At 61.1% G+C, this 27,596-nt stretch overlaps 1 protein-coding gene across 5 annotated transcripts in view; it reads right to left on the bottom strand.

Moving 5' to 3' along the window:
- Positions 1–570: 570 nt before the first annotated feature.
- The window catches only part of SLC9A5 (solute carrier family 9 member A5), a gene marked incomplete at its 5' end in the record, with an annotated part of 50,241 nt that continues 23,215 nt past the window's right edge, over positions 571–27,596 (bottom strand). The window contains 13 exons of one of the 5 annotated variants that reach the window (XM_084644417.1): positions 571–3,512; positions 4,026–4,439; positions 6,230–6,361; positions 7,234–7,306; positions 10,667–10,837; positions 12,760–12,886; positions 14,308–14,396; positions 15,131–15,260; positions 18,033–18,103; positions 18,271–18,360; positions 21,732–21,934; positions 22,170–22,390; positions 25,248–25,425. In XM_084644417.1, coding sequence (XP_084500543.1) covers positions 3,508–3,512; positions 4,026–4,439; positions 6,230–6,361; positions 7,234–7,306; positions 10,667–10,837; positions 12,760–12,886; positions 14,308–14,396; positions 15,131–15,260; positions 18,033–18,103; positions 18,271–18,360; positions 21,732–21,934; positions 22,170–22,390; positions 25,248–25,425 — 1,904 coding nt within the window. In that variant the 3' untranslated portion in view covers positions 571–3,507. Of the gene's footprint in view, positions 4,440–6,229; positions 6,362–7,233; positions 7,307–10,666; positions 10,838–12,759; positions 12,887–14,307; positions 14,397–15,130; positions 15,261–18,032; positions 18,104–18,270; positions 18,361–21,731; positions 21,935–22,169; positions 22,391–25,247; positions 25,426–27,596 lie in introns of all 5 variants that reach the window. The other 4 variants (XM_084644415.1, XM_084644419.1, XM_084644418.1 and 1 more) reach the window with 4 other exon arrangements.

Genomic DNA, 27,596 nt, shown 5'->3' with positions numbered 1-27,596 from the left:
AGTGGGAGGCCTCGGGGGAAGAGGCGGAGCCTCAGAAGAGGCGGAGCAAGGGTGGGAAGAGGCGGGGCCTTGGGGGAAGAGGCAGAGTGGGGGCAGGGTGGAGCGCAGTGGGTCCACCGTCCAGGTGCCGGTGGGCCCCCTATATCTATGGAGCTTCGCTTCCAGAGCTCCAAAGGCAGCAGTGGGCCAGTGGGTGTCCGGAGGGGTCACTTTTGCTGCACCCATGGCATTTCCTCCCTGCATGGCCGGCCTTTTGGGGGAGGTTTAACCTCCCCAGCCTCTTATACGGGGTGCCCATGCCAGTGTCTGGTTATTTCTGAGTCACAGCCGGACGAGTTCAACGCTGCTTATGCCACAACTGCCGTTTCCTGCCGTAACATCTGCCGATTTCTTCCCAGGGTGACCTGACCTCTGAATTCCCAGGTTCACACCCGTTTGTGTGTAAAGTACCACGCTCCTGTCTTGTGCCTTGAAGCTCTAGTAGGACAGCGTTGTCCGGGAGCTGGCATTCGAGGGCCAGCGTACGACAAAGCCCTGCAGTGCTCCCACGAGAGCAAGAAGGGGAAGCGCTGGCTGCGGAGTCCAGTTTATTGTTTCCAATGCAAGCTACAAAATACTTTGCATGTATTTTCACGATAAAACAATAGTCATTGCAATTAATAGAGTCACCCTTTCATCATTTGCTGCACCCGGGAGTACAGAAAACATGACAGAGCTAAAAGTTTCATTATGGCCAGATCTCAGAAATCATCAAAGCCCCAAATATAGAGTACGAGTAATGCAAAGCCCTCCCTCCCCACACTGTAAGCCAGGTAAGGGCAGCGCACCTTCACGGAGGGCACCATGAAAGCAAACAGAGGCTACACAAGGGCTCCAGAGAGCAATGCTATGGGGCCGCCCATGTTGTGACCAGAAAGGAATGAAACCTGCTCTGGTTCTGCTTGGTCGCTCACCATCTGGCTTAGAGCGGTTTCAGGGGCCTGTCCCCTCAGCAGCGCCAGGTTACGACTGGGCCGTTACCTAACTCACTAGAGCACCCAGATCACAACTCTCAGCCCTGAGAAACGGCACCAAACCCACTCACCTTCCCAGCCTCCCGTGTGGATTACTGCCCCCAGGCAGTGCTTTGCGCAGGATGGGGCCGAGGGACAGCATCCGCTCCATGCTGAACCCCTCCCGTTCCTGGGACGGGGGGGGACAGCCGGGGTCCTGGGGGAGGATGCTGCCTCCCCTGGGGTGGCCCCTGTGATTGTGAGCCCCCCAGCCCAGCTGTGATGCTGGCCTGCTACTAACTCCCACTGGCAGCGTCTCGCTTTCAGCTCGAGGGACAGAGGCCGGTGTTTCCGGGCTCGGCTCCTGCTGGCAGCATGGGGCGTGCCACGCTGGTCACACAGGCTCTGCCTGGGGTCCGCAGCCAGGCGAATAAGCTGCAGCTGTAACAGAGACCTTTCCGCTTAGCCAGTGCATTTGCGCCTCAGCCACCGGGGGCTGGCCCGTGATTACAGGGCGTTGCCAAGTACAGGGCCAGACGCCTTCGAAGGTGGCACCAGTGGGCTCTAAAAGAAGCCCTGACGAGTGCAGGGGCTGGAGGCCACGGCATGGGGCTGGAGGCATGACGGAAAGTCGGGGGCGGGGGGGGGAGATTCTCGGGGCTGTGACAGTGCTGAGGCTCTCCCCGCTCACCCCCAACTCCCGGAAGGAGGCAGTGGGGTCTAGTGGTTAGAACCACGGACCGTGGTGCTGGATGTGTCCGAGGTCAGGCTTACTTCTCCGGGGTCGGGGGGTGAGGGCTTGAGCTGGGGACGCTTGTGAGCGTATAGAGTAAGCACACCTCCCAAACCACTCCAGCCTGTACTCCGGAATGAAAGCTCGAGTAACCAAATGCCCCTGCAACAGGGTGCTCTGCCCCTTTAAGGGCTAGGGAGCCTGGGGCCAGCCTGCCCTCTTCAGCCAGAGCCCCTTTAAGAACAGGGACGGGATGATCAGACCCTGCAGGGGAGGCGGCAGGTGATTCTGTAAAGAGCTGAGCAAGCTCTGGTGGAAGAGGGAGCTGTGGGAAGTGGGCTTGTGGCAAGGGGCAGTAGAGAGATGCCAGGGGAAAGGTCTGTGGCTTTGGTCAGGGACACAGCTTCGTTCTGATGTCACTTTTGAGTTTTTGGCTTGAAGAATAGCCTGTGCTCCAAAGGGAGGGCCTGAGCAGACACCGGTGTGCAAGGACTCCTCCCCAACCTTCCAAACGGGACCCGAGTGTAACCAATGCACTGTCAGCCTGCGTTTGCCGAGAGCCTGACACAACAGCTCCGGGAGGTGGGAGCTGCCCTGTTCACCTCAGTGGGGGTTAACTCCAGTCCCCAATGGGGATGATTTAACTGCCAACTTTGTTAACTCTTTCTCTGCTCATCAAAGCATGTAAGGAAGGAGACAGGTGACCGTCTACTGAAGCTCGGCACAATCTAGCGGGAGTGACAGCTCAATTCTGTGCCCCCAGCACGCAGAGCTGGGCCTGGGTGCTTCTGCGTTTCCTAAGTGAGAAGGAAAAGAAGCAAAGCGCAAGTTGACTCACAGGGGCCAGCAAAGCATCCAAGCCCAGCAAGAGGGAGCCAGGGGCTGGCGGAGCCCACATGAGCTATATGCTACCCCAGCTGGCAGGAGTGCGTGTATGCTGTCTCACATGGGCAGAGCTGCGGAGCGTATCACTGCTTCCCCCCGCCCATTTGACCCCAGTGACTGGTGGAGCCCGGAGCGAGGCTCCAGGGCGCTGGAGACAGGATAGCGTCAGTACGGTGGAGATGGGAACATGCAGCCACCTGCAGTGCCTAGTGAAAGTCCCTCCCACACCAACCCTGTCCCCAATCAGGCTTGTCTACACTTAAAAGTTAATTTGGATTAAGGGAGGGATGAGTTTTAAGTGCAGCAGCTATTCCAGATTAACTGTGTGTGTAGACAGGCCCTGACAGAAGCTGCCCACAGACGTCCCAGGTCCAAGTACTAAGCACTGAGTGGACTAGAGTGGAGGCCACTGTTGGGAGTCTCTTCGATTAGTGTAGGCCAGTGCCCAGATGCCCAGGTGAGGGGCATTTACACTGGTGATCTAAACACACAGAGCTCCAGCAATTGCTGGGAAGATGCAATGGAGGTGTCCTGAGCTCTCGTCTCCCGGCTGGTGTTTGCCTTTACTGCTGATTGGGGGACTCTGCCCTGCATTTTATTTTCAGCTCCTTACCCAGCTCGGAGCTTGGCTGGTCACTGTTGTTGCAACAAACTCCCAGTGCTAGGCTGATGTGTCTCTGTGCTGCCCTGCAGGCAGGGCACGCCCCAGCCCCTCGTACGATGACACTCGCCTGACACAACAAAGCTGGACACGGGACGGCTCGCTCCAAGAAATGCCGAGGCTGGGGGCACCAGCCGAGGGGCCATTGCTCGGGAGCTCTTCCTCGCTCCTGCTGCCAGCTGGGGAATGGGCAGTGGGGACTGCAGAGCAGTGCCCCCACCCCCTCCTGGGAGGTCTCACGCTGCAGACAGGGGGTGAGAAATTGCCTGTCACAATCCACTTGGTCAGCCAAGGCCACCAGACCCCCGTCATGGGGCAGCCAGGCCACGGACCGAGCCACTAAACTGCCAGGCTGGGAGGAAAGGGCCCCTTTTGCTTTAGGGTTTGGAAGGGCTGGGTTTAGGATCTGGTTATTCCCACTGTGCGGAGGGGCTTGGGACAGGCACTGATGCTATTACAGCATGCATCCAGCCCACCTGCTTGGAGTTTTGAATAGCTAGCTCCACCGGCTGATGCCCGCTGCTGGCCCAGTGCAAACCCAAGCTCTGAAAGGCCTCCCCACCCCAAGCTCTCTGACCGCACCTGCCAGTCCTTTGATTTACCAAGCCAGACCCCGCGAGGTTTGACCCCAGGTGGCTAGCTCCAGATGAGCAGCCGCTCTGCAGTGACGGCTGAGCACGCTATCCATCTGAAAATCTGGTGGGTCTGTTGAACTGAATTAGCCACCTGCTGTTGCTAGGTCCGGCAGACGTACTCATCCTGCCGTGCTCGTCCAGAGCCATCAAAGGCTGCAGCTCTGGCTGCTCCGTCCTTTCCAGGCTGCTGTCGCTCTGAGGCCTGCTGCTCCTCAAGAGAGGGTTGGGGAACTGAAAGCAGATGCGCTGCTCTGGCATCATCTGTCTCTCCAGCTTGGGCCCTTCGTCCGGCACCGGGCCAGCCACCATCTTGGCATGCGGGCCTGGCTCAGCCCCGGGCGGGGAGGCGACACTCTCCAGCGAGGAGATGCTTTGCTTCCACGCGGTTTGCATGTCGACTGGCACAATTTTGGTGGTTTCTGAGGAGATGTAAACAGCGAGGTCGCCCCGGTCACCCTTCCAGGGCAGTTCCTTCTCGGCCGAGGTGGGCGAAGGGGGGATGATGCGTGGGCTCGGGCAGATGTCCAGGCTGCCTGTGGGGACACAGGCAAAGGAGAGTGAAACAACCAGCTGCTAGGGCAACCCCTTCCTGGGCTCTGTCCAGCGCATCCTGACGGTCGGGAGCTGATCTCCCCTGCAGAGCCCCAAGCAGGAGGAAAAGGGCCCATGTGGGGCCAGAAGCCGTGTGCTGCACAAGACGGGAGACAGCAACACAGCCCTGGTATGGAAAGGGGAGATGCCCGGCTCGTATCCGCCCTGCTGGTGACTGAGCAGTGATGGAGAAGCACAGGAGTGACGCAGGAAAGTGGCTTTGCCACTAAGAGCTGGCAATGCAGAGGTTCTCATACTGGGGGGGATCCCTGGGGGAGGGGGGGCACAGAATGTATTCAGGGCATGAGAAGCTTTAGGGAAATAAACCTCACTGGGCGCATTTTACTCACAGCTATGGGTAACTAGCAAAGCTGAGCAGACACATCAGGTCCTCAGACGGCGCTGTACATTTGGACGGATTTCCGTCCAGCTCCTGTAACCCACACACCTGGGTGTGGAGATCTGTCCCTCTCAGAGACAGATTAATGAGTCTGCTCGACAGCCTTAGCTAAGGGCCACGGGGCTTTTAGCTCATGCAGTAGAGGCTCCTGCACTTAGCTCCAGAGGTCCCAAGTTCAATCCTGCCCCCGCCAAGTGCTGGCCGGGGTCTGTCAGTGTTACAATTGCACAGCACTATACAAAGCCGTTGCCATCCGTACGTTAATCCACGTGCCACGACGCCGTGTGAACATCTAATTATGAGCACCCAGCGCAGGTTTGCTTTTGCCCTTCCTACAATGGACTGTTGGCTGTTTTTATTCATTAGTGAGAGTTGTGTGGCAGAGGAGGGCAGCAATCAAACAAGTTTGAGAACCACTGTGTTAATGCAAACCAGTGCTGGACTGAAAGCAGCCTCCCCGCCCCCCGCACGGATTTTATTCTTCACTGACCACCTCCTATTAACAAGATGGCTCACCCACTCACTCAGCCCCCTGGCCACCCCAGTCACTCAAGTGGGAGCATTCCTGCTGAGGCCGGAGACGCCAGGCCCAGACTGGGAAGGAGTGGGGGTCTTCTCTTCTCCTCGTCTCATGGGCAAACAAAGGCAGGGAGAGCAGCCTCTAACCCGGGGGTTAATCCACAGAGCTCCCCCATGAGAACAGAGCTCCCCGTCCGGCCCCGCTCTCTGAACAATGTCAATGCCCGAGGAAGCCTGAGGTTTGAGTCCAAGCAGCAGTAAGCACAGCTGTGGAGTGTTCAACCCAGGGCTCCCTCCCAGGCTGCCAGGGCTAGGTGGGAGGGTCAGATGAGCTCCTTGGGCCTAACACAAAGTAGTTCTAGGTAAAAGCACTCTCGTTTGTACCAATCCTTTACCAGATGGAGGAGCTGTGTCCCCAGTGATTTATTCCTGATGCCGCCTGAAAAACAAACCAGTGAAGTTACCACTGCGTTGGGTTCCGAAAACCTGAGTAACGAACCCTGCAGCGAGCAGTGACGGACGCCCAGGTACAGCCTGGCTCCTGGCTCGAGGCAGGACAGTTCCTATGCCGTCCGTCTGTCCTGGCACAGCGCCCTGCGGCAGCACCGCTGGCCATTACCCTGCTGTCAGTCAGCCCTCCAGCTGCCCCGTGGCACTCAGCTCAGGGCTCGCCGTGAGCCAGGCACACTCTGCTCCTCCCGGGACAGGAAATCACCCTTCACCAGCCCAGCCTCATTGCTGCAGAGACTGCAGCTCTCCATGCCACCCCTGCAGCACTAGCCCCGTTGCAACCGCTGGGAGAGCGCCCCCTACCGGATGCCTTCTTGCCCTGCAGGATCTCGTCTGCTGCTCGAGCGATGAAGACGATACCCTCATCATCCTCCTTCTCTGTCTCTGAGCTGTCACTCTCCTCACTGTCGGAGTCGACTGCCACTAGAACGGCAGCTGCCGTGAGAGAAGACGGGGAAGCGTAGTGGGCGCAGGCCTCAGCCTCCCTACACGGTCAGTGCACCTACCCACCAGGCCCGCTGCTGCAGCCTCCAGGGGAAAACCAGCCCCAGCCCAGCCCACCTCAGGGGAGGCCAGTGCTGGCCTGGCTCAGCCCTGCCCGCCCAAGCCCAGCCCAGGGGGAAGCCAGCACCAGCCCAGGAACCGTTTCCAGCTGCTCCGTGGCCTCTCACAACCTTCCCCCCAGATCCTGGGCTTCCTGAAGCTCCTCCCTGTGAAGCTGCCACCCTCTGGGGTTGGAGGGGCAGAGTCTGCTGTAGCCACCGCCTGGGTCAATTGCAGCACAGGGCCCAGGGTGCCAGGGCCAAACCTGACTTCACACCCCCTGGCACTTTCTGGCTAGGATTTGGGGGCCTCACACCCCCACCCTGCCCTAGGCGGGATGTGACGGCCCACCGCCAGCCACTGGAAATGCCCAGTGAGGCGAGCATCCCCGGACCAGCTTCTAACACTGTCCCTGCTGAGGAGCCCCACCCTCCAGGGGAGCAGCCCGCCTCCTGCCCACTGCTCCCTCCCAGCTTGAGCTGTGCCAGGCTGCTCGGGCACATCGACCCCTGCTCTCCGGAGACGAGAGCTGGCAGGAGGCTGGGCGTGGGGGCAGGAGGCTGCAGGGATAGCAGGGAAGGGGGCATGTTGCTTTCCTGTAGGCTCCTATTCTTACCGGTCCCTTAAGGCCCTTCCTCCTGGGAACACATTGTGCCAAAAACCATAGGCACCATGTTCCAGGGACTGATCCTAGTGGCACAAAAAGCCCACTGCCCTCCCCATGCCCGGCTCTCCCATGCCCCCCTGCTGCCCCTAGGCCTTACCCGTCTGCTGCCAGTTAACGCTTCTGGGTGGCTTTCCGTTGGGCAGCTCGGTATTTGCCACACTCTTCTTCTGCTAATGACAAGAAAAGGTCTTGGGTCAGATCCCTGCTCGGGAGCCTGGGCTGAGTCCCCCATTCCCCGAGTCACTGCAGAGCCATGCTGCCCACGCAGCGCTCAGCAACTCGCCAGGGGCGCCACTCCCAAACCGCCCAGGGTCGGCTCTAGAGCATACACAACGCTCATGCACTCCCCCCCACACCACAGCACTCACGTGTCTGCACACGCACACAGACAGCCCTCCCGTACTAGTGTGCAAACACACACACACCTTTAGCCCTTAGGGGTCAGATTCTCAGCACCGCTCTAGCCCCTTTGCCGTGCTCCGGTGACGTGAACAGGCTGGAAGGGCAGTTTAATTGGCGGTGATGAAATACACCCCTGTGTTCACACCCTACACGCTGTTGTAACAATCACAAAATATCTGGAAACTCATAGTTTGCTGATCAGCACTGTCCTGATAAAAGGTGTGTGACGACACTGTATGTAAAGGGGTAAGACCCCCCCGTATGATGTTATTAGCACGTTCCAAACCCCACAACTCCCAGGAGAAGTCGGCAAACAGGTCTGTCCAAAACAAAGGAAGCGTGTGTGCCTTAATTTGAATTTAAGCCGTAAACAGAGCCATCAAGCAGGAAGGGAAGACAAAGGAAGCTCAAACAGGTGACAACAACCAGCAGGGAACATCCTTCCACATAGACTCTTTGTCTCCTGGCTCTCAGCTGGAAATGCTTTTCAAAGAGGGACTAAAAAAAAGGAGGGGCAAACCCCCAAGGCTCCCCTCTCTCTCTCCCTGCCCATCTCATTCTTTGTCCCTGAGAAGACAAAGGGAGCAGCCTGCTGGACTCTGGGGGATACGTCCTGACTCAAAGAGTTTGGTCAGTAATGCTGTTGGAAACACGTGGTGAGAAACTTTCCTTGAATCTAATGTAGTTTGTTAAGTTAGGCATTAGGAAGAGTTTTATCTGTTTTTTCTTGTAACCATTTCTGACTTTTATGCCTCATTGCTTGTACTCACTTAGAATCTCTTTGTAGTTAATACACTTGTTTTATTGTCTTATCTAAACCAGTGAGGTTAAGTTGAAGTATCTGGGTAACTCCATTTAAGATAATAAGCTGGTATATTAGTCCCTTTAGGGAATAATGGAATTGACATATCTGGACTGTCCAGGAGAGGGCTGGGCAGTACAGGACGTACATTTATGGGGAGAAGTCCAGCACTGGGAGTGAGCTGAGGTCACCCTGCAGCAGAACCAAGGCTGGTGAGAGACAGGGTGTGACTGGCAGGCTGCAGTTACACACTGACACACCTGGGAGTGACCTGAATGCTGGCAGGCTGCTTCTGAGCAGCCCAGGTTGGGAGCTATGACAGTAAGGCATTGCAAGGCACCCCAGGCTATAAGGCGGGGGGACACAAACCCTCCACTGGTTGGGACTGTACCCCAGCATGTCACACTGGTCTCCTGAGGGTCTCCCTGTTTCTAAAAGTCAAAAGCTTCCGTGGAAGGCAAAGTGGACTTTGTGTGCCACCCTGAACTGAGAGTCACTGCAAAATTCAAAGCCATTTAGGCGTCACTGAAGCAAATTGCAGCTGACAAAGACGTGACAACTGATAAAGATCAATTAATTGCCAATGTCGTTAACTATTCATGGTAAATGGCCTATGATGGGATGTTACATGGGATGGGATCTGAGTTACTACAGAGAATTCTTTCCTGGGTATCTGGCTGGTGAATCTTGCCCATATGCTCAGGGTTCAGCTGATCGCCATATTTGGGGTCAGGAAGGAATTTTCCTCCAGGGCAGATTGGAAGAGGCCCTGGGGGTTTTTCGCCTTCCTCTGTAGCATGGGGCATGGGTCACTTGCTGGAGGATTCTCTGCTCCTTAAAGTCTTTAAACCACGATTTGAGGACTTCAATAGCTCAGACATAAGTGCGAGGTTTATCGCAGGAGTGGGTGGGTGAGCTTCGGTGGCCTGCGTTGTGCAGGAGGTCGGACTAGATGATCATAAGGGTCCCTTCTGACCTTAATGTCTATGAATCACACCCCACCACTGTGGCACTGATCCCACCTGATGTGGGTGTGGCTAAAGGACTGAGAGCTGCTATTACTGGAGAATCCCATGCACAGGTGCTGGAACTAGGGGTGCTGGGGGACTGCCGCACCCCCTGGCTTGAAGTGGTTTCCATCATATACAGGGTAAACAGTTGGGTTCAGTGGCTCTCAGCATCCCCACGACACATTGTACCAGCCTCCCTGGTTACATGCGACTGTAAGGTCATGCATCATCCCAGAATTAGAGCCTGATTACGCCCCATGCATTGATGAGTCATTCTTGAGCTAGGCTCCAGCCAATCCACCACCCCAGAGCTAGTCTGGTGACTCTCAGGGCACGTAGATGAGCCCGAGACACGGCAGCTCAGTCTGATCCACTTCATTTCATGGCTTGGAACTCTCCCCTGCCTGACAGTGGTACAGACACCACAAGCCATAGCCTGCTCCAGCCCCTGTCCCATCCCTGTTCCAAGTCCTTCTCCAGCCTTGCTCCATCCCTACTCAGGATTTCTGACTCTGGCTTTGAACCTCTGGCTCTGACCACTAGGCCGGACCATCTCCATCATGGTTTCTGACAGCAACAGCACGTAATACAAACACTGGAGAAGAGAACCCTGCTTGGACTGTGCCTCTCACTCCTCCAGGCAGCCCTGCGGCCGAGAGGAAGACGATGCCATGCTGGAGTTGGCGAAGGGTAGAAGGCAGAAGCTTATTTGTGTCACTTCCAGGGCTGTTTCCACTGAGGGGATGTGAAACGGACTTGGAGCCTTACAGGAGGGACAGCAATTGGGCAGTGCACACCATGAGGGTGTCTTTCCAGGAGAGGACACAGGGTGAGTGCACTGGCTGGCTTTGTGCATGGATCTCATTGCCACAGATGCACCATCCACTTCCTGGTCCATCGGAATGGATTTGCTGGGACTAGGGGCGCTGGACATTTGAAGAAGGGGTCCCACAAGGTCACTAGAACCGTAGGAAACCATGTGACATATAACTCTCCTCATCAAAGGCCAGATTCACGGATGGAGCCGCTCCGCCTGGTACCCTGTTTAAATGCCTAGCTTGCAGACGGGCCAGCCCAGAGCAGCAGGCTCAAAGCACCAGAGTCCGGATCCCCCGCCATGCGGGGCTGTCCCCAGGGCCTGTCTGCCATGTCGGCAGGTTGCCTGCTGTCCCGTGTGCTCTGGCTAACACAAGGCTGGTTTCCACTCTGCTGCCAGCCAGGGGACAGTGGCTGGTGGGGCTCTATCTAGCAGAGCGAGGCTGGCCCACTCCAGACACATAAGGCAGATGGGGCAGCACCACCCATGGGGAACTCACCTTTTTCCTGCCATCTTTCTTCAGCCTGGCCTTGCTCTTCGCGGAGCGGACGTTGTGCTTCGTGGACTTGAAGGTTTCCAGCCGTCTCTTCATGTTCTGCTGGAATATCTCCTTGTCCTGCCGCTCTTGTGTGCTTGGGGAGATGAAGTGGCGGCTGTAGCTGGCCTTGTACTAGCCGAGGGAGGAGGCAAAGAAACAGAGATGGACCCCGCTCTGGACAGCTGGGGTGAGTCATTCATTCTGGGGCCGTGCACTGCTCGGCCATCCCCACCCCCTCAGGGCCTCTGCCCGCTGTGGCTGGCTTCTCCACAGGCCTAGCGCCATGTGCCCCTCAGGCCCGGCCCATGGCTTCCACCCAGCCACATGGCACCATCCCAGCGACGGAGGAGAGGAGAGGACAGGGGTGGCAAAGGCACAACAGGCTCTTCAGGCTGCCCTGCTCAGCGAGTGCTCACGCCCCACGGGACGAGATGGGCAAAGAGAAACCAGCCCCACGGGTTGCAATGGGAGCTGTGTGCCTAAACCCCCTTGGCAGCTTTGAAACGCTCAGCTGTTGACGTCTTCAGAACTCAGGCACGTTCTTAAAATTGGGGCAAAGTTAATGCCCCTTGGCGGCAGCGGGGCCTAGGCCCAGCAGCCCGGGGAGAGCTTGCGTTGCTGAGAGCGGACAGGGCCCCCGGAGACGCACCACAGGGGTTCTTTGTCCGCGATGCAAGCTGGGAGGGGCCGGGCAGTGACAGCGGGGTGTGGGGGTGTTTGCGTCTGTCTGTCTGGGCATGGGCTTTAGCCCCATGTCCGGTCACGGTGTGGCATTGCCTGCCATGCTCTGCAATTCCTAAGGGCCGGCTGCGCTGGGGCATTCCTCCCTCCAGAGCGGGGTGACTGGGGGCATCTGTCGACGCGGCGAGCCCCCAGCCGGGGTACACACACTCACACGAGCTAGCGCACCAGAGGAGCCGTGTGGACGTTGTGGCTCGGGTCGGAGCACCAGCCGGAACCTGCACTCACCACCCTTGGGGCAGGGCAGTGTGCAGACAGGACAGCGGTGCCCCTGGGGCGGATTTCTAGTCAGAGCCAGAATCTGTAGTGCCAAAAGTGGGAATTTGATGGGACCAGATGGCTCTTTGGAGCCATGGCCCCACAGCTGGGAGCGGGCCGCCACCCCGACGTGCCGACCTCTGCCAATGCCCGTCAGCACAGCGGCCCCCGGCTAACGCAGCAGAGGGGAACGTGGCGGGAGCGGGGCCTTTCCCCACAGCCAAAGAGGCCAAACGCTGGCTGTAACTTTGGAAACTGCTGGCTCCGCACGGCCCCAGACATGCGGCTAGCCTAGGCCTTTGGGGAAGGGGCAGCCCCAGCAGACCTCGCCCCCCACCCCTGTTAGTAGCAGCAAGCTGCTCCCTGGACAAGGAGAGGCCCACAGCTCAGAGGGGTTTGGGAGATGCTGGTTGGGAGGAAGCCCCTGGGCAATCTAACCAGGGGCCTAGTGACTTGTTCTGGGCTTGGAGCCCTTAAGAACGACCAGCAGGCGGGACTGATGCAACCGCTCATGCTTAGGATGGGGCCAGCTACGGCCAGGCTTCTCCCATGTCAGTCCCGGTCCCTCCCCTTGTCCCCTGCTAGCCTGCCCCAGGCCGATGCGGCCGCTCCGGGCACTACACAGGGCCTCTCCCTGGTTTATTGTTTTGCTCTATCTCCCCTGTCCCAGGGATACCGGCCTAATGGTTACTCCTCCCCTGCCTGTTTAACTCAGTGCCGTACCATCGTCCTGGGCACAGAGACACGAGCTGTGGGTGTGAAGCCCTGTCCATCTCAGTGCTCAGCAAACTCCCGGGGCTCCAGGGCCAGGCGATTCTGAATAGTTCTGCTCACCATGGCCCTGGGAAGGACACGTACAGGGGCGAGGCTGGTGCATTCAGCGAGTGCTCGCCCAGCACTGGGCCAGCGCCATGCTCTGGTGGGAAGTGCCATGGGAGCAGAGGATACCCGGAGTGGGTAGGGCTGGTTGCTATGTCCCCCCAGTGTTTCCTACGGCTCACTACAGCTCCTGTCGATGCTGCAGCATGGTGGTGACGGGGCACAGGGATGCTCACCCTCCTGCGTGGTTTGTAGAGGCTCCCGCATAACACATGGTGCATCACGGCATCTTCCTTATCCCTCCTGCTCCTCACGGTGTCGATGACCTGCAGATCCAGACACGCGCCGCTGCCGCTTTCCCTCCTGCGAGGGAGACACGGGCAGAGCGCTCAGCGCCAGCCGCTGGGACAGGCAAGGCAGAGCCGGGGCGCGGGCGGGGCGCAGTCAGTCTGCCAGGGCCGAGGCAGTGGGTGAGTTCTGGGCGTCTCCGGGCCGGAGCCATCACAGCGCACGGCCTGGGCATCGGCACAGCCCCGCAGAGCTCCCTGCACCCTTGGGCGCCGCACTCTGCTCTCCAGCGCCCCCGCTGGCCAGTGCTCAGGGTTAGGCTCGGCCCCTCCGCAGGGAGGAAGCAGGTGTGCGGGTGCGTGCAGGGTGCCCGCGGGCATGTGGTGGGTGCCTGTGTGCACAGCCAGGGGGCACGTCCGCGGCTCCTACACACTCAGGGCCAGGGCTCCTCAGACTGGCCACTCACCGCAGAGAGAAGCAATTCCCTGACCCACGGGTACCTAGCTCAGCTCTGCCTAGGCCAGCTGACAACTGTCCCCATGTGCCAGCTCCTGGCCTCTCTGGTGCCACCCAGCCTGCCCCGTCCCTCGCAGTGCAGGGAGCAGTCCCCTCCGCCCTCCCCCCAGCTCCACTCCTGCCTGCTCCACCCCTCCCCTCCCCTCCTCCCCCCACTCAGCCTCTAGGGGCAGACGTGGGGCCAGAGAGCAACACTGCTCTGATGACAGGTTTCAGAGTAACAGCCGTGTTAGTCTGTCTTTGATGAACCTTGTCAGAGCCCAACCCCGCTCCTTGCTCCAGCTGGAGCCCTGCGTCTCCCATGCTCCTCTTATCTCCCCAGTCGCCCCTCATCCCCCTGCCCCACACCCCTCCCATTGCCCCGCTGAACACACCTCCCCCAGCCCCTCTTCCAGGGAAATATCCTTCAACACCAAGGAGCGGAGAGGAGCCAGGAATGGAGTGGGCCTGTGCGGGAGAGCATGAGGGAGGAGTGGGGCTGCGTAGGGAGCCAGGGAAGGGCCAGGGCTGCGCAAGGGGCCAGGCAGGTGTAGCAGAGATCAGCGCTGGCTGACAGCGTGAACGCACTGTCTGCACTTCCTCAAAACACGTTGGGAATTCACACGCCAAAAACTTTGTTAGCTTAGAGACGCTCCCATTTCCTACCCTTGCAGAGCACTAAACCACCAGGAAGTCACCAGTTAAGGCAGCTTCACCCGTAGCAACCTCGGCTCATGGGCCTGACCCCCGAACGCACTCACTCGCTTCCAACGTATGGCAAGGGACAAGGTGATTGCCCACAAGCGCAGGAGAAAGATCTGCTGCCCTGGGGCGGGACACATCAGCCACAGCCTGGACTGTTTGCTGGTGCACAGAAGGCCCTGGGACGGCAGGTTAAGGAGGGCGCCATTGCTCCCAGCAGCCACCCCTCTGCAGAGCCAGGGGCGGGAGGACCGGGAGCTCCCGGGACAGGACAGCAGCCCCATCGCCAGCACACTCACAGGAGGTTTGTGACCGACGACTCCGACATGGAGGTCCTGCTGGGCATGGAGGGCAGCGTGAGCCTCGAGGCGGAGAGCACATGGCCACCCTAAGGGGAGCAAGAGACCAGAGCAGTGTCAGAGCCCTCGCCTGTGCTCAGGAAGATCCCCCCGCAGAGCTGAGATGGGAGGTGCCAGGATTCGGCTGGCACATTGTGTCCCTTGCCGGCCACCAAGCCCCCAGCTACCCTCTGCTGGCACCACCTGCCCCTCTACCCGACCTGGGGGCTGGGCAGAGCTGTCTGCCAGGGGGGTTAGCCCCCCACTGACCTCACCTGGGGGCTGGGCAGAGCTGTCTGCCAGGAGCAATTGCTCCGTGCCCTCAAAGGTATTTGGCAGTTTGTGTTCTTTACTATTGATGGGCCACTCAGGGGCAGCGCCTGGGGGCCCCAGCCAGGGCGGAAGCATGCCCCGGAATGGGCCTGGACGGGGGGGGCAGTGCATGGGGAGTCCCGGGCAGGGGGGCAGCGCCCAGGGGGAGTCTCACTAGCACTGCTTTCTACCCCTGGCCCCAGGCTTTACGGGGCTGACAGCTGTCCCTAGGGGAACTGCTCTGGCCTGACGAGCTGCGACTGCCAGGGCTCTGGCTGGGAGTGGGCTGCCAGCCTGGGAGGACTGGTAGCCGGGGTAGAGCTGCTCCCTGTGCCTGGCGGAGAAGTGCCCCCAGCAGGGTCGGTTCATCCAGGAGAGCTGCAGGGGTCAGCCCCGCCATTCCCCAGTGGAGCTGCGATCTAGCTGCCCCCTGGGCAGGGCCTGCCGTAGCTGCTGGGGGCTGCTCTGGTACCTGATCCACAAAGCTGATGGCATCGCGGATATTCAGCTTGCAATAAACGTCCCAGATTTCGTCTTTGAGCCGATAGGCCGATTTCCGCATCAGGAGCTGGCTCAGGTACCTCTTGTCAAACTGCTCCCATCTGGCACAAGAGGGAGGAGGGGGTGGTGTGAGCTCCCGTGCACGGGGTGGCAGGGATCTCAGGCCAGCCCCCTCACCCCAGCGCAGCTGGAATTCCAGCCGAAGGGGCAGGGTAACAAGGCATCTCCTCTACCGTTCAGCCACGTGCCCAGGACACAGGTAAAGCAGCAATCGAGCTGGGGGCGGGGGGAGGGAGGGATGAGACTATTCCATGGGGGTGGGGGCAATGCTCATTCAGGGGCAGTGAGGGGATGGGGTGGGGAAGGGAGCAGCCCCTACTCAGCCCCGGCAGTCGCTGGTACAAGGAAGCAGCTGTGCAGCCACTGCGGGGAGGAAGATCTGGCCACTAGAGTGCGATGCTGGCTGGGAGCTGGGGGAGTGGCCCCCCATGCTGAGAGCACCGTGGCTCCGTACGGCAGGCAGTGGGGAGGCTGCCGGGGGCCTGGCCTGAGCTGGCGAGGGGCGGTAGGGCAGGGAGAGTGTCCTGTGGGAGGGGGCGGACGGCAGGAGGGGACCCGCAGGGACTGGGCAGGCACTCCCTGCCTGGAACCCCTCCCCATCAGGAAATGGGCTTAGGGATGTGGTGCCTCATGGGAGCTGTAGCTCCAGAGCCCTCGTGCCCCACGTCATCCCGGGGGCTCATGCCTGGCTGGACTCCATCTCCCATGGAGCCCCGCGGTCTCTCCCGCAGCCAAGCTGCCACGGCACGTCGTGGACTCTCACAGAGCACGGCAGAGGCCCAAGACGGGCGTGACGTTGCACTCCATATGCTTTCTGAAAATATGGTTCTAAGTGTGAGTATGACGTAACTGGAATACACATTATGTAAAAGGTCTCTTGCAAGGTATCATTACAAAGCTTATAATCTACTGAGTGTGGTCATCCTATTTGTATGAACGTGTCATTCTTGTATCTGAAACTAGAAATATGTAGCATAACTCTGAGGTCCTATTGTAACTATGCAAAGTGTGGGCCATTGACCAGGACAATTGACTATAAATGGTTCTGTTTACCTGTAAGCCTGCCTGTGTACGTGTGGGCCAGCCTGTGGGTAATGAAGAATGAGGTCTTACAGTGACATGTGACTATGTCACTTGATACTGGAATCCATCTTAAACCTGATGCTTTTCTATTTAGAAGGAGGGGTGGGGTCCCAAAAAGACAAAGGATTCCCGCCTTGTGCCAAAGCTATAAAAGGGGGTCGAGCAGGACAAAGTGGGTTCCAGTCATGGCAAAGCCCCTGCTTACCACCTAATATGCCTGCTGGAACTAAGAAGGACTATACCAGGGGAAAGGATTGGACCCAGACTAGGAAGGAGTCTAGTCTGTGAAAGAAGTTTCTTAGAACACCTCTAAGGGTGAGATTTACCTGTGTTCAGTTTCTTAAATGTATTAGGCTTAGACTTGTATGTTTTGTTTTATTTTGCTTGGTAACTTACTTTGTTCAGTCTGTTATTACTTGGAACCACTTAAATCCTACTTTTTATACTTAATAAAATCACTTTTGTTTATTAGTAAACCCAGAGTAAGCGATTAATACCTGGGGGAGCAAACAGCTGTGCATCTCTCTCTCAGTGTTATAGAGGGTGGACAATTTATGAGTTTACCCTGTATAAGCTTTATACAGAGTAAAACGGATTTATTTGGGGTTTGGATCCCATTGGGAACTGGGTGTCTGGAGATAGGTGACCTGCTGAGCTGTTTTTAGTTAAAGTCTGCAGCTTTGGGGGCGTGGACCAGACCTGGGTCTATGTCTGCAGGTGGCTAGCATGTCTGGCTCAACAGGGCAGGGTTCTGGAGTCCCAAGCTGGCAGGGAAAACAGGCTCAGAGGCAATTTCAGCATGTCAGGTGACAGTCCCAAGGGGGTCTCTGTGACCGAACCCATCACAACTGGCTCCTCCCACCGGCCTGGCCTGGCGCTGAGAGAGGAGGACACCACAGATTTAATGGCGTGCTGAGCAATCCCGTCTTGCACCTTCCCGGCCCCATAGTCACAGTCCAAGAAGCTGGGAGGTCAGGGTTGGGGGCTGGGTGGGCAGGGAGATGAGGCAGTCAGGGTTGAGGCTGGGGCCGGGGTGTGTGGAGAGATGAAGTTGGGGTGGGTGTGGGTGGGGATATTGAGGGTGTCGGGGGTTGGGGTGGGGTGGGCAGGGAGATGAGGGTGTCAGGGGTTGGGCGGGGAGATGAGGATGTAAGGGGTGGGGATGGGCGGGGAGATGAGGGGTTGTGTGGGGTGACGAAGAGGTCGGAGCTGGGGTGGGGTGGGCAGAGGCGAGCAGTTTGGGGTCAGGTTCAGAGCGGATGGGGAGATGAGGGGGTTGGGTGACATGCGATGGGAGGGGGCTGGGGTGGGTGAGGGCGAGTCCCCCCCAAGCAGGTGCCATTCGCTCTCGGGATGTGATCACGGGGACGGGAAGGCCCGAGACCCGCTGGGATGCACCGGTCCCCTCAGTCCAAGGGAGCAGGGCCTGTGGCGGGGCCCTGGGGCAGAGAGCAGAACTGGGCCTGCCTGCCACACACCAGCCTCACGATGCTCCTCTGAAGCCTGCCCAGAGCGAGGAGCCCCCTTCCAAGCCCCTGTAGGGCACCGGGGTCCCCACTCAGTGCCCCACAGCTGGCACGTTTGCCCTGTGCACAGGCCCCAGGGAAACACACAGGGCCAGGGCGCAATGAGGGGAGGCAGACTCCCGCCAGGGGGCGAGCCAGGCATGGCGGGGGGCCAGGAGCGGGCGAGGGTGCGGGAGGGGGGCTCCAGCACACGTGGGCACTCACTTGTCTCGCCAGTAACGGTAACCGTGGTGACCGACCACGTCCTCCACCGCTGCCAGAATGTGGTCAAAGGCCTTGGAAAGAGAAAACACAGTGAGTGGGGGGGGGCCTGGGGCAGAGTCCGAGCTGGCGCCCCATCCCTGCTGGAAATTGCCCCCGTCAAAAGGAGAGCCCTGGGCAGGGCCTGTGGCACGCAGGGCCGGGGAGACGCCGGCCATCCCGGCTTGGCCCCGCTACCTACGTGCTCGTGCAGTTCCTCGTTCAGCGTCGGCTTGTGATGGTCACTCCGCTTCACCTTCAGCCACTTGACCAGCGGCTTGATGGTCAGACCCTGAAACGGCAGAGCAGGGCTGTCAGTGGGGGAGCGTCCCCAGCCCCAACTCCCCCCAGCAAGGGGAGTCTGCCCCAGCCTGGGCAGCACCTATCCTGGGCCTTTGCCACTCTGCTCTCCCCTCTTCTGAGTGCTTGCCTGGGGGAGCCCGCCAAGCCATCCGCCCCAGGGCACAGGCAGACCGGGCTGCTGGGCCAAGATACAGCAGGAGAAAGGAGGTGCTGTCCCAGGGGCCTTGGCACCAGGAGATATGTGTCTGCAGCGAACCAGGGCCTCGCTGCCTCTCGCACGCTGCTGTCAATCAGAATTGGCTCCGGCGCCATCCAAGGGACGCTGGGGGCAGGGAGAGGAGAATTGGTCCGTATGGCGGCGCAGGGAGGTGTTAAAATCGGGACTTCGGTACGAGCTGATGAGCTGAGCTCCTTCAGAAGCTGCCTGCTACAAGCAAAGCTGACAGATGCCTGGGTTCTGGGGCAGGGAAGAAGCCCTTGTTAGAGCGGCTGCTGGTGCCGAGCAGGGGAGGGGACACTTGGGACCGGCAGTCCCCAGCCAGGCGGTTAGCTACCAGCCGGAGCAGTGAACCACCCAGTCATTCAAAAAATAAAATCACGGACAACTGCAGAGGAAGCAGAGTCCAGGGCACACAGCAGAGCAATGCTCGAGCCAAGGGAAGGGGAAACCCAAGCAATTCCCCCCTGCATGGCTAGACATGATGGAACAAATGTGAATCACAAAACTTGCTGGGGCTAAATCCATCCCTGGGGCAATTCCAGCAAAGACAGGAGAGTCACACCAGGGTGGACCTGACCCATTGAGTTCAACGTGATCAGGACCGGTCTCCTCAGGAATCACAGAACCACGGGCAGTGAGCAGCACGGGTTTATAAAGAACAGATGTCTTGCCAGCCAGGCTCGGTTGCTGGCTTTGGAGCGGGGCTGACAGGCAGGCTGCAGCGGGCAGAGAGCAGCACAGGGCAGGGCAGAGCACACCCGGCCTGGCATGGCTGGGGTGAGCAGAGAGCAGCACAGGGCAGGGCAGAGCACACCCAGCCTGGCATGGCTGGGGCGGGCAGAGAGCAGCACAGGGCAGGGCAGAGCACACCCAGCCTGGCACAGCTGGGGTGAGCAGAGAGCAGCAAAGGGCAGGGCAGGGCAGGGCAGGGCACACCTGGCCTGGCACGGATGGGGCGGGCAGAGAGCAGCACAGGGCATGGCAGGGCAGGGCACACCCGGCCTGGCACGGCTGGGGCGGGCAGAGAGCAGCACAGGGCATGGCAGGGCAGGGCACACCCGGCCTGGCACGGCTGGGGCGGGCAGAGAGCAGCGCAGGGCATGGCAGGGCAGGGCACACCCAGCCTGGCACGGCTGGGGCAAGCAGAGAGCAGCGCAGGGCAGGGCAGGGCACACCCAGCCTGGCACAGCTGGGGTGAGCAGAGAGCAGCAAAGGGCAGGGCAGGGCACACCCGGCCTGGCACGGCTGGGGCGGGCAGAGAGCAGCACAGGGCATGGCAGGGCAGGGCACACCCGGCCTGGCACGGCTGGGGCAGGCAGAGAGCAGCACAGGGCATGGCAGGGCAGGGCACACCTGGCCTGGCACGGCTGGAGCGGGCAGAGAGCAGCGCAGGGCAGGGCAGGGCAGGGCACACCCGGCCTGGCACGGCTGGGGCAGGCAGAGAGCAGCACAGGGCATGGCATGGCAGGGCACACCCGGCCTGGCACGGCTGGGGCAAGCAGAGAGCAGCGCAGGGCAGAGAAGGGCACACCCGGCCTGGCACGGCTGGGGCGGGCAGAGAGCAGCGCAGGGCAGGGCAGGGCACACCCGGCCTGGCACGGCTGGGGCGGGCAGAGAGCAGCACAGGGCATGGCAGGGCAGGGCACACCCAGCCTGGCATGGCTGGGGCAAGCAGAGAGCAGCGCAGGGCAGGGAAGGGCAGGGCACACCTGGCCTGGCACGGCTGGGGCGGGCAGAGAGCAGCGCAGGGCGGGGCAGGGCAGGGCACACCCAGCCTGCCCAGGAACTCCACGGGGCTTTGCCTCGCCAGCATTTTAGCGAGGTCACAGTGCCACCTAGTGGCCACGCCTGAGTCTCACCCTGGGGCCCGTGGGGCGGGAGAAGCACAGGGCCCATGTAGCTGTTCCCTGCACATGCCGGTCGACAGGCTCCAGTCTGGCCTGCTCACAACTACCCCACCCTACGTCACACGCGTGTGCTCGCAGTGCCTGCCCGTGCTGCAGGGTCTGACACCCAACTCCTAGGCGCAGGCCTGAGCGGCCGGAGAGCGAGGGCCACGCACTAGTACTCACGCGCAGCACAAGGGGAGACCCCGCAGGCACCCTGCGAGCACCGCTGCCCAGCGGCCGTCCGGGTGGGCGGCAGGGCCCCACGGACTCACCCTCTGCTGCACTGGGCAGGGGGCCAGAGCCTGCGCTGGGAAAGCAGAGGGGGCTGGAGTCAGCAGGGGGCCCGGGCCAGTACTCACAGGTGCATCTTTCCACTCCCCTCCTGACGCTGGCTCTCGAGCGGGGCCCCACCTGTGCAGGCTCGGTCTGGCAGGGCAAGTGGACGGGGCCGTGTGGCCTGGAGCTGGGCTGAAGGGGCAGGGGCAGGAAGGGGCTCTGTCTGGCAGGGGGGTCAGCACTTGCAGGGGGGAGCCTCCCCAGTCGCAGAGTCTCTGCCAGCGTCCCCAGCAACAAAAAATACCCCTGGCGAATGTAGGTGAGTCCTGCTTCTTATTCCTGACGATTATAATAATACTGGGTTGGCGACCCTACCTAGAAAACTTGGAGCAGCTTCTCCTTAGGCTGAACTCAGTGGAAGTGACAGGCATCAGGAGCAGAGCGCGGGGTGGGGAACACAGGGAGGAGGGGGGCAGGCACGGCCAGGCAGCTCCCCGTTAGCAGCTGAATGCCTTTTGCTCCCTCTCCTGCTGCCTCCTGGCTCTGCGCACCAGGGCTAGTGCGTGTGCCCAGCCTGCGTGCCGGGACCAGCGGGGTGAGCTGGCAGGTGCCAAGCAGAGCAGGCAGGAGCCAGGCAGGAGGGGATCTCCCGGCCCCTCTCTCTAAGGCATGTTTTGTCTAAGCGGGAGAAGGAGCTGCCCCACACAGAGAATTGCTATGGGCCCTGCGATGCCCCCGAGGGGGCAGGGCTGTCTGCCCCATATCCCAGCACCCCCCTGCTCCAGTCCTGCTGCCCCAGAGGATTGGAGTCCTGGAGTGCTACCTCCAGCCTCCTCCACCCCAGGCCTTGTACCGCCCCACGACCTGCCTCCAATGCCAGCCCCCTGCAGCCGGGCAGGAGCACCACAGCTAGCCCTGCTCTCCGGCACAGAACCAGCCTGAGGTCTGAGGACAGCCGGGCCCTGCCATGCTGACCTGCACAAGGACGGTGAAGAAGACCACCACGATGGTCGTTGCCACGAAGTAGTCCTTGGCTCGGACCTTTGCTCCGTCCAGCAGGATGACCAGGGCAAAGGCGACGGCCCCCCGCAGGCCCCCGTATGACATCACCACCTGGTCGATGCGGTCCAGCGGGGTGAGGCGGAAGCAGTTGAGCACCCAGGTCTGGAGGATGACACCTGGGGGAGAGATGCAGATGAGGGGTGGCCGCAGGAGAAGTGGCCTGGCCTGGGTGCGTGCTCTGCAGGATGCAGCCAAGGGCAGGGCTCTTACAAACCCTCTGCAAGCTCCCCCGAGTCCCACCCGGCAGATTGCCCCACGAGCCAGGAGGGGGCTCTGCACATCCCAGGGAGCTGACAGCCCCCAGCGAGGGGCTGAGAGCTGCAGACAGCACAGGACAGGAGAGCGACTGACCCACAGCCCGGAAGAGCAGGATGAAAAGCAGGGTGCCCAGCACCAGCGCCGTGTCCCACGCCCACTTGGAGGTGTCCACGGCGGAGATGCCCAGGAACATGAAGATGATGGTCTCGGAGCTGCTGGCCAGCGTTTTCATGGTGTACTTGACAGTGGTGCGAGACTTCCGGGAGATGTTGGCTTCCACATATTTCTTACAGCAGATCCCACAGAAGGTGACCCTGGAGGGCGGCAAGAGCTCGGGATAGACACAGACAGGGCCACCCCGCTCCCTTTGCACTGGCAGGCGAGTGCCAGGGGCCCTGTACGCTCACCACAGTGGGACCCACCTCTCCTGGGTCCCCCACCCGCTGCTCTCACTCAGCTGACTAGAGGGGCCGAGTCTGCATGTGCAGCACGGGGACCAGCCTTTCCACACTGGGCGGCCCCAGCCATCACTCAGGCGGTGCTCCTGCCCCACGTGGCGGCCCACAGAGCCCTGTGCCATGCAACAGTCACACCCGTCTCATGTCCAGCTCCAAGGTGCTGCCGTCTGGCATCATGTGGCTGCCTCCGTGCCCTGGCAGACACAGGCCCGGCCATGGGATCTAGAGACAGGGCATACAGCACCTGCAGTGTGTCACTGACAGCGTCAGCGACTCGCCAGGCGCCCAGTGCCGAGCTCAGAGGCCCACGCCCACAGAGTAGGACAGCAAGAGCCCACCAGCACGCCTGGGTTCGCAAACTGCCCGTAGTTCTCCACATACCATGCGCCAGGCGCGCCAGCTACCACAGCAGCTCTGCTCTCTGGGCTCTGAGAATGGACAGAGTCAGCCTCACCTGACACCACCCTCTGCCTCCCCCAGCTGCTGGAGCTCCAGTCTCAGGCCCTAAAGCCAGGCTGGGCAGAACTGGCTTCTTCCTAAAGCCCCCCTGTTTCCCCAGGAGCACTGCCTGCCTTCCCCTGCCCTGCCATGGGGAGAGCCCCTCCTAGCCCCGGAAAGGCCAGCACTCCTGCTTAGAGCAGCACATCAGTGGCAGCCACAAACGGCTCTTCCTCCTTCAGCCGCAGCTTTCTCCAGGCTCTGCTGGGCTGAGGCTGCTATACCCGCCACGGCCCTTACGTGGTTCTTCCTATGCATGGCCCTGGAGTTACTGCTCGCGGCCAGCGACTGAACAAAGTGAGAGGGAAGCATCCAGCTCAGTCCCCTGGGGCACTTGGCTCCGGGATGTTACCTGACATGGGCTGGGGCAACAGGCCATGGCAGAAGGGGGCAAGAGACCACCGTACACGGACCCCTCGCGGACGGCAGCACCCCTGGGCAGTGCCTCCGACAGGCAAGTCTCTGGGTCCAGGGCAGTTCTGTTTGGTCTGAGCTAGTCAATCCGGGCGCAGAACAACGTCTCCGAGCGAGCCCTGACGCCAGTTATCTCCACGCTGCAACTGTTACCGCCTTGGGCTGCTCGTCGAAACACCGCCAGAGGGTCAATCCGCCCAGGGACGGAGCTCTCCTGGGGCAGCACTCCGGGCAATTTACCAGGAGACAGGAACCATGACAGCACCTCTAAGCAGCTCCGGGCTGGCCCCCGCTGTCAGCCCTTGCCCTGACGTCCCTCCCCCGCAGCCTCTCCTCTTTCCCGCTGGGGGACGCTAAGAGGATCCCAGAGCGGGAGCAGGGAGCCTGCCACGACGGGGGGCGAAGCTCTGTCCCAATGCTGCCATTTCTGCTCCTTCGGCCAAGTTCCCAGGACAGAGAGTCCCTGGGAAAGGCCCTTTCCCGAGTGACAGGAATCTAGTGGCAGAACATATAAAATCAAACCAGTCTGGCCTCAGAACCCCACCCAGTGACCAGGAGATCACAGTAATAATGTATGCAATCCAATGCCCGGCTCCAGGCCACCAGCTTTGCAGCCCATGGGTAACAGCAGCTCCTGGGGCACCGGGTTCTGGTTCCACCCCCAATTCAGTTCCTAGGAAAGGGCCTGACTTCCCAGCTCACCCCAACGACTCACCTGGGGTCGGGGTATCTCAGACGGAGCATGTGGGGAGAGAGGTGGAGACACTGAATGCAAAGGGAATGCCTGGGAATCCCAGCGTCTCCTCCGGGTTCAGGGTGTTGCTGTCTCAGGCAAGGCCGACAGCAAGGACTGAACTCCAGCCACCTATGGGGTGGGGGGGTCCATGCAGAGCAGTTGTTGCTGCCCCTTTCCATACATGCTGGGGTGTGGGGAGAGGTGCCATCTGGAATTCAACCAGGGTGAATATTTCCTAGCCACTGACTGGTCCATTTACAATCTCAGGGGCCTCACTGGTGGGAGCCGGGAGGTTTTGTGGTGATGGGATGGGGCTGAAGTTTCTTCTCTCCCACTGGTTAGTGTGTCAGAACTACAGCAAGCTGAGCTCAAGGTTTTCAGGGCCATGGCTATAGGCAGGGTCTCCCCCCGGGAGAGCTCAGGTAGCAGAGCAGCCAGGGCCTGGAGAGTCAGCGACGGAGGGGAAAGCTAGAGAGTGGTGGAGATCAGCTCCTGGAATGAGTGAAGAACCTTGGTGGGGTGCAAGCCCTGGAGATCCCCTTACAAGCAATTAACCCGTCTATTGGGTGACGGGATCAGAGCCATTGTGTGGCCTGGCTGAGCGGGTCGCACAGGATGGAATTAACCCTTGGTGCTACAGAGAGCCGGGCACACTCCAACAATCAACAGAGATGCAGGATATTCATAGCACTCGTACAGACATCTGCCCTGCTCTTCACAGGAGACCTGAGACTGAGAGCTCAGAGGCTGCAGGTCGTGGCGGGGGAGGAAAGATCACTGGGGTCTGGGCCGCGGGTGGGGATCGAGGAGCAGCGTGACCGGGAGGGCGGGGGGCCGCGGGTGGGGATCGAGGAGCAGCGTGACCGGGAGGGCGGGGGGCCGCGGGTGGGGATCGAGGAGCAGCGTGACCGGGAGGGCGGGGGCTGCGGGGAACCTGCTCCCACAAGGATGCCCCACGCCAATCGCACAGGGCCCAGCATCCCTCCCGCACCGGCCGGGGGGGGCCGGCCCTCACCCAGGGAAGAGACCTGCAGGGGCTGGATGTGCGAAGTGCGGGGTACTCACGCGAGGATGGAGGAGAGCGAGACCATCTCGGCGGCGAGGTACGCCATGTACGCCAGCAGGAAGACGAAGAGCGGCTCGATGATGCGCACGCGCTTGGTGAACCTGGTGATCAGGGCCAGCAGGAAGGCGAAGAGCAGCCCCACGGCGGCACCCCCGAGGCTCACCACGAAGAAGGAAGCTGGGGGGCACAAGAGCAGATCCCCACGGAGCGAGTCGTGCCGGCTGCAGCCTGGGCTCTAGGCGGCAGTGTGCTTGGCAGCCCTGAGCCCTGCAGAAGGCAGCTTGTATCTACCACCAGAGGCAGCCTCTCTCCCGCTGCTGGGGACCTGCCGGCTGGGCCTGCCTCTGGAGAGACCTCTCCCGGGGACGGCTGCGCCCCAAAAGCGGTGAACCCGGCTCACCCCGCAGCTGGGTCGCGCGGCACGGGGGACTGCTCTTTCTTCCCCACTGACAAATAAACGCTCTTCGGAGGAAATCCCGTCCCAGCGGCACAGAGCCCGTTAAAAATGCAGTGACAGAGGCGGAGCGAGGGCGGGGCCTGGGAAGAGGGGGCGGGGCAGGAAGAGGTGGAGTGAGGGTGGGGCCTGGGGAGAGGGGGTGGGGCAGGAAGAGGTGGAGCGAGGGCGGGGCCTTGGGAGAGGGGGCGGGGCAGGAAGAGGTGGAGTGAGGGCGGGGCCTTGGGAGAGGGGGCGGGGCAGGAAGAGGTGGAGTGAGGGCGGGGCCTTGGGAGAGGGGGCGGGGCAGGAAGAGGTGGAGCGAGGGAGGGGGTTTGGGGAAAGGGGGTGGAGCAGAGGCAGCAAAAGGCAGAGCGAGGGCGGAGCCTTGGGAGAGGGGGTGGGACGGGAAGAGGTGGAGTGAGGGTGGGGCCTTGGGGGAGGAGCAGGGGCAGGAAGAGGCAGAGCAGGGGCAGGGCCTTGGGAGAGGGGACGGGACAGGAAGAGGCAGGGCAGGGGCAGGAAGAGGCGGAGTGAGGGCAGGAGCCTCGGGAGAGGGGGCGGGGCAGAGGCAGGAAAAGGCAGAGCGAGGGAGGGGGCCTTGGGAGAGAAGCAAGGGCAGGAAGAGGCGGGGCAGGGGCAGGGCCTTGGGGGAGGGGAGGAGCAGGGGCAGAAAGAGGCAGAGCGAGGGAGGGGGCCTTGGGAGAGGAGGAGGGGCAGGAAGAGGCGGGGCAGGAAGAGGCTGGGCAGGGGCAAGACCTTGGGGGAGGGGCAGAGCAGGGGCAGCAAGAGTCAGAGTGAGAGAGGGGGCTTTGGGAGAGGAGCAGGGGCAGGAAGAGGCGGGGCAGGGGCAAGGCCTTGGGGGAGGGGAGGAGCAGGGGCAGGAAGAGGCAGAGCAAGGGTGGAGCCTGGGGGGCGGAGCAGGGGCAGGGCCTTGGGGGAGGGGGCGGAGCAGGGGCAGGAAGAGGCGGAGTGAGGGCGGGGCCTCAGGAGAGGGGGGCGGAGCAGGAAGAGGCGGAGCAAGGGCAGAGCCTTGGGGGAGGAGCAGAGGCAGGAAGAGGCGGAGCAGGGGCAGGGCCTCAGGAGAGGGGGCATGGCAGAGACAGGAAGAGGCGGAGCAAGGGCGTAGTCTGGGGGAGGAGCAGGGGCAGGAAGAGGCAGAGTAGGGGGCAGAGCAGGGGCAGGAAGAGGTGGAGTGAGGGCGGGGCCTCAGGAGAGGGGGTGGAGCAGGAAGAGGCGGAGCAAGGGCGGAGCCTTGGGGGAGGAGCAGAGGCAGGAAGAGGCGGAGCAGGGGCAGGGCCTCAGGAGAGGGGGCAGGGCAGAGACAGGAAGAGGCGGAGCGAGAGCGGAGTCTGGGGGGAGCAGGGGCAGGAAGAGGCGGAGCGAGGGCGGGGGCCTCGGGGTGGGCTGGGGATGGAGCACCCCCAGGAAAAACTAAAAGTCAGCACCTGTGCCTCCGACTCTCTCCCACTCGGAGCCGTGCGTGCCCCGCGGCGTGCCGGCCCCGCACAGATATGGAAAGCCGGCGCACGCAGCGTCGTGAAATGGGGAGCAGGGAGCAGCCCTCTCTCAGGCCAGAGACCGAGGCGTGGGCCTCCTCAAGGGACACAGTCCTGAGGCGCGGCAGCGTCTGCTGAGGAGGCCTCCAGCCAAGACAAAGGAGCCCCTCTGGGAACGTCCCAGCACTGCCGGGCGTGGCAGAGTGAGAGATATTGGACAGTCCACTGGGAGTTAGGCGTTCACCTCCTGATTCAAAACGGGGCGGGGGGGGCTGCGGCCCCTCCCCAGGATCAAAGGCAGCCACCAGACCCCGGGGAACAAAAAGCAAAACCTTCTCCTGTGTTTTTCCTGGGGGCCACCCACTGCAGCCTCCATCCCCACTCCATCCCCTAGTGGCCAAATCTCCTGCTTGCCC

This window comes from Lepidochelys olivacea (genome assembly GCF_965140295.1).
Source record: "Lepidochelys olivacea isolate rLepOli2 genome assembly, chromosome: 12".
Classification (NCBI taxonomy): Eukaryota; Metazoa; Chordata; order Testudines; family Cheloniidae; genus Lepidochelys; species Lepidochelys olivacea.
The sequence above is the reverse complement of the archived record's forward strand: the minus strand, read 5'-3'. Positions and strand labels throughout refer to the sequence as shown.